Below are 5,794 nucleotides of genomic sequence, written 5' to 3' on the forward strand. Positions count from 1 at the left end.
ATAATAAGATGAAATAACAGTGCAATACGAATAATATATGATATGTCTATATGCATATGATAAGTTATGATCATTGTTAATATCATGTCCTGATTTTGTTATGAATTATTATTGTGACATGAAATTCATTTAATATTTACATAAATATATATAAGTTATGTCGTGTCTATCATTTTTTCTATTTGTTGTTCCGACGTTTTTTGAGACACGGAAAATTTCGAATTGTTAAGATCTATATATGTATATCCTTGTGTTATTGTGATCGATCGTCCCCCACTTGCTGAGTATTTCGCAAAATATTCACCCTTACACCTCTCACGCCCAGATAAGAATGAAAAACAAGTTGAAGAAGAAGAGCAAATGCATTTCTGGGGATGGTAACAAGGTTTCAGTTGATCAAGACATACTTTGGAATTTGGATATCTTTTATTTTTACGTTGTTCGCTTCCGCACTCGTTTGTTGAGTTGATTACGTTGTAAAGACAATGTATGTTTTATGAACAAGACTGGTTTGGTTGTACACTGTACTACGAGGCTTGTTGATTTACGATTGAATAATTGTAAAACAACGCCGGATGTCAACTCACCCCGGTATCGGGACATGACATTTAAGTGGTATCAGAGCCCTCCAGGTTCATAATCCGGCTGGAAAATTGCCATAGGAAATTTGACAAAGTCAGTTTTTTGCAAGACCCAAGCGACTTCCTACCAATGAACAATATTCACTATTCTTATCGTGACATCTGAAAATCGCAAAATTCTATTGTTGAAGCATCCAAAAATCACGTTTTACCGTTTTTTGTAATAATCGTGAATATCATAACTCCTTGTTCTAAGTCTTTCCATTTGTTTTATTTCAGGAAATGGCTCTTCGTACTCGTGCTGAAATACCCAAACGTATGCGTGAACTCGCCCTTACCGACCACGAAATTGCAATGGCACACCTTAGAGCGCAACTTTACGAGGAACAACAAAAATATCACGATCAATTGTTAGCCAAAGATTTGGTGTATGAAAACTTGAAGAAGGAAAAACAAGAACTAGAAGATATCAAAGATCATCTTCAGGCTGGCGTGCAAATGTTTGCTTATTATCTTAACTCAGAAGAAAAACAGCACGAAATGACCAAGAACAAACTAGAGGCTTCCCAAACAATAGCCCTTGAAATGGATGGATTACGCCAACGAATGTTAGAAGAATCCCTAGCACTACAGTCTCAGATTCAACAAATGTTGCTAATGGAAAAACAACGCCGTCAGCAAGATGAGGTAACCATTCAAGAACTGCAGAATTCAGTGCAGAATTTGACTATGCAAAATGAACAATTACATAATCATGTTCATCATCTTGAGGATGCCATCATTATGGCATTGGAGCCGGAAGTAGAACCGGTAGAAGAATAGATGGAAGATGAAGTACTAGGAGATGACGAGATTTTAGATGATTGAGTATTTTGTGTCGTGACTATTTGTAATAAGGATTGATAACCCATTTTCTTTCTTTTACTTCTTATCATTGCACTTCTGAAAACTTTGATTTGTATTGATTTTCCTTTTCATTGGAATCAATAAAAAGTTTATTTGATCTATTCCTTGATTGATTTCATATTTGAGATAATCTTCAATATTTTTGTACATAATTATTCAAACCTCTTAGAAATTCTCATGCGTGTAGGAAATGGCAGAGAGACCCCATCGTAGCAACCGCAACCCGCGATATGCCAATCGCAACAATGATTGCAACAACAATAACAACGAAGATACACCACCACCAGCAAGAGTTGGCCTTAGCAGAGAAGATTTAATGGCCATAGCAACCATTGTGGCAACAACTCTCCAAGGAATGAGCCATTTAAATACCAACACTAATCAGCCACCACCACCTCCACCACCGAATGGAATCAAACACCATTATGAATCTTTTCGAAGGAATCGAGTTCCAACGTTTGACGGCAACCCTGACCCAGAATTTGGTCAAGGCTGGCTCAAGAATATTAAGACACAACTCCAATTGCTTGAAGTGCCAAATAAACTAAAAGTGACTGTGGTGACACCATTCCTAGAAGAAAAGGCGGCTAAATGGTGGGAGACAATCTCAGCAAATATGACAGAAGTCGGACCAATCACATGGCAAAAATTTCGAGAAGCATTCTTGAAACAATACTATCCAGCAGAGTTGAGATTAAAATTGTTGAGTGAATTCGAGAATTTTACTCAAACCCCTGATATGTCTGTTGTGGAGTACACTTCTAAATTCAACTCCCTTGGAACCTATGCTCCTGCCATCATGGCAGATGATATCCTGAAGATGCATCGTTTCAAACGTGGTCTGAACAGCCGTATCCAATCAACTCTGGCAGTTTACCAACTCACAGGTTTTGATGATTTAATGGGAGCAGCCATTAGAGCTGAGACTGATATCAAGCGCCGAGAAGATGAAAATAAAAATAAACGACCTCTCACTGGACAATCTTTTCAAGGTAAACAACCAGTTAAAAGGTCAAACCAATCGAGTGGACCATTCAAGGGAACTCCTTCCAATTCAACTACAACATTATCAAGCATAAAACCGTGTCCATTATGAAATTACCGACACATTGGAGAATGTCGAAGGAACACTGGTGCTTGCTTTAATTGTGGTAAGATGGGACACCGAATTGCTAATTGTCCTGAACCATTAAAGAAAATGACATGGTCAAACACTAATGCTACCCCCAACAAGCCAAAGGAGAATAAGACCAATGCTCGTATGTTTGCCATAACTCAAGAAGAGGCAGATGATGCAAACGATGTCGTAGCAGGTACCATTATAATCAATAAAATTTCAGCTTATGTGTTGTTTGACTATGGTGCCACTCATTCATTTATTTCTAAGAGATTCACTAAGAAGTTAGGGCTTATACCAGAGATACTTGTTGAACCTTTTAGAATTGCTACTCCCACCAGTAAAACAATTGAAACACATAAGATACATCGGAACTGCATAGTATATATCAATGAACACACATTCAACGCTGAATTGATTCAAGTCAACATGGTGGAGTTCGACGTTATTCTAGGAATGGATTGGTTATCCAAGAGTCATGCAATAGTAGATTGTCGGCGTAAGATTATCAAACTCCGAACTCCAAGCCAAAAAGAAATCACATACCATGGCAAGGCTAAGAAACGTATATTCCTCCTTTCTGCATCTCAAACCTGGAAAGCCATGAAGTCTGGAGAAATAGTCTACCTAGCAATGGTAAATGAAGTAAAAGAAGGAGTCAAGCTCAAGATAGAAGATATTCCAGTGGTAAAAGAATTTTCGGATGTCTTTCTAGAAGAGCTACCTGGAATGGTCCCGGACCGTGAGATAGAATTCGAGATTAACTTGGTGCCAGGTGCTACACCAATATCAAAGGCACCCTATCGAATGGCTCCAGCAGAACTCAATGAGCTAAAAGAACAGCTCCAAGAGTTGTTAGACAAGAAACAAATCAGACCAAGTGTCTCTCCTTGGGGAGCTCCAGTCTTATTTGTAAAGAAAAAATATGGAAGTATGAGATTGTGTATCGATTATAGAGAACTCAACAAGTTCACAATCAAAAACAGATATCCTCTTCCAAGGATAGATTATCTTTTCGATCAACTCAAAGGAGCCACAGTATTTTCCAAGTTTGATTTGAGGACAGGATATCATCAACTGAAGGTAAAACCAGAAGACGTTCCAAAGACAGCTTTCAGAACAAGATATGGTCATTATGAGTTTACAATAATGCCATTTGGATTGACAAATGCTCCAGCAGCTTTCATGGATCTCATGAACAGAGTATTCAAGCCATTTCTCGACAAATTTGTGGTGGTATTTATCGATGACATTCTCGTATATTCCCCAAGTGAAGAGGATCACAAAGAGCATCTTCTCCTGACTCTTCAGATGTTAAGAGAAAAAGAGTTATACGCGAAATTCAAGAAATGCGAATTCTGGCTAAAAAGTGTGACTTTCTTAGGCCATATCATTTCAAAAGAAGGAGTATCTGTGGACCCTAAAAAGGTGGAAGCAATTACTGGCTGGCCGAGACCTAAGGCAGTAACTGAAATTCGAAGCTTTCTGGGATTGGCATGTTACTATCGAAAATTTATTGAAGGTTTCTCTTCAATAGCTGTGCCTCTTACAAAACTCACACAAAAGAACTCAAAATTTAACTGGAGTGAGGAGTGTGAAAAGAGCTTCCAAACGCTCAAGGAAAAGCTTGCATCTACACCAGTACTCGTTCTACCCACTGAGGACAAAAGCTTTACCATTTACAGTGACGCATCAAAAGAGGGTTTAGGATGCGTACTCATGCAAGAAGGAAGAGTAATCGCATATGCATCAAGACAATTGAAGCCGTACGAAAAAAATTATCCTACTCACGACCTCGAACTAGATGCGGTAGTTTTTGCCTTAAAAATTTGGAGTCATTATCTTTACGGCGCCAAATGCGAGATCTTCACAGATCATCAAAGTCTCAAGTATTTGTTCACACAGAAAGAATTGAACATGAGGCAGAGAAGATGGATTGAATTGTTAAAAGATTATGATTTAACAATAAGCTATCACCCGGGCAAGGCAAATAAGGTAGCTGATGCTTTAAGTAGGAAAAACATGGGTAAAGTGATCCTAACTTCACTTTCTGCACAACCCTGCCTTCAAGAAACAATCAAGTTAAGACAGAATCAAGATCCTACTTTGACAAAACCTAAAGAACAAGTCAAAGAAAAGAAGTCACAAGATCTTCATATAGACGAGAAGGGAGTTTTATGGATGAAAGGACGATTGTGTGTACCAAACATTGAGAATCTTCGACAGGAAATAATGTCTGAAGCACATAAATCAAAATTTTCAGTTCACCCCGGCAGTACAAAAATGTACAGAGATTTAAAGAAAAATTTCTGGTGGAGCGGAATGAAGAAGGATGTAGCAGAATACATCTCTAGATGCCAGGTCTGTCAACAAGTTAAAGCTGAACATCAACGGCCTGGAGGACTTCTTCAACACTTGGAAATTCCAGAATGGAAATGGGAACATATTTCCATGGATTTTGTAGCAGGTTTACCAAAGTCTAGGAAAAGTCATAATGGAATATGGGTAATCGTAGATAGACTCACAAAATCTGCACATTTTCTATCTGTCCGCATGAATTATAATCTGGAAAAATTGGCTACCATATACATGGACAATATTGTGCGATTACATGGAGTTCCGGCAAGCATTCTGTCTGATAGAGATCCAAGATTTGTATCTCGGTTCTAGAAAAGTTTTCAACAACCTATGGGGACTAAGGTTGCTCTCAGTACAACTTATCACCCTCAAACTGATGGCCAAACAGAGAGAACAATACAAACCCTTGAAGATATGCTACGAGCATGTGCTTTAGAATTCAGTGGTAATTGGAGTGAATATCTACATTTAATTGAGTTCGCTTACAATAACAGTTATCATAGCAGTATTGAAATGGCTCCATACGAAGCTCTGTACGGCCGAAAATGTCGATCACCTCTATACTGGGATGAGGTAGGAGAGAAATCCATAACTGGACCTGAACTTGTCCAAGAAACCGTGGACAAAGTAACAATCATTAATGAAAGACTCAAAATTGCTCAAGATCGACAGAAAAGTTGGGCTGATCTAAAGAGGAGACCAGTGGAGTTCACCGTTGGAGAAAAATCTTACGTAAAAGTTTCTCCCATGAAAGGAGTTGTTCGATTCAATAAAGCTGGGAAATTACATCCTCGTTACATAGGACTTTTTGAAATTTTAGAAAGAATCGGAA

At 38.4% G+C, this 5,794-nt stretch overlaps 1 protein-coding gene across 1 annotated transcript; it reads left to right on the forward strand.

Annotated features, from left to right (window-relative positions):
- Nucleotides 1–1,677: 1,677 nt before the first annotated feature.
- Nucleotides 1,678–5,274, forward strand: LOC140988313 (uncharacterized). The gene is made up of 3 exons (XM_073457341.1): nucleotides 1,678–2,498; nucleotides 2,613–3,379; nucleotides 3,782–5,274. The coding sequence occupies exons 1-3, from the start codon at nucleotides 1,678–1,680 to the stop codon at nucleotides 5,272–5,274; spliced, it is 3,081 nt and encodes a 1,026-aa protein (XP_073313442.1).
- Nucleotides 5,275–5,794: the final 520 nt, after the last annotated feature.

The sequence above is a fragment of the Primulina huaijiensis genome, chromosome 11 (genome assembly GCF_012295235.1).
Source record: "Primulina huaijiensis isolate GDHJ02 chromosome 11, ASM1229523v2, whole genome shotgun sequence".
Taxonomy (NCBI): domain Eukaryota; kingdom Viridiplantae; phylum Streptophyta; class Magnoliopsida; order Lamiales; family Gesneriaceae; genus Primulina; species Primulina huaijiensis.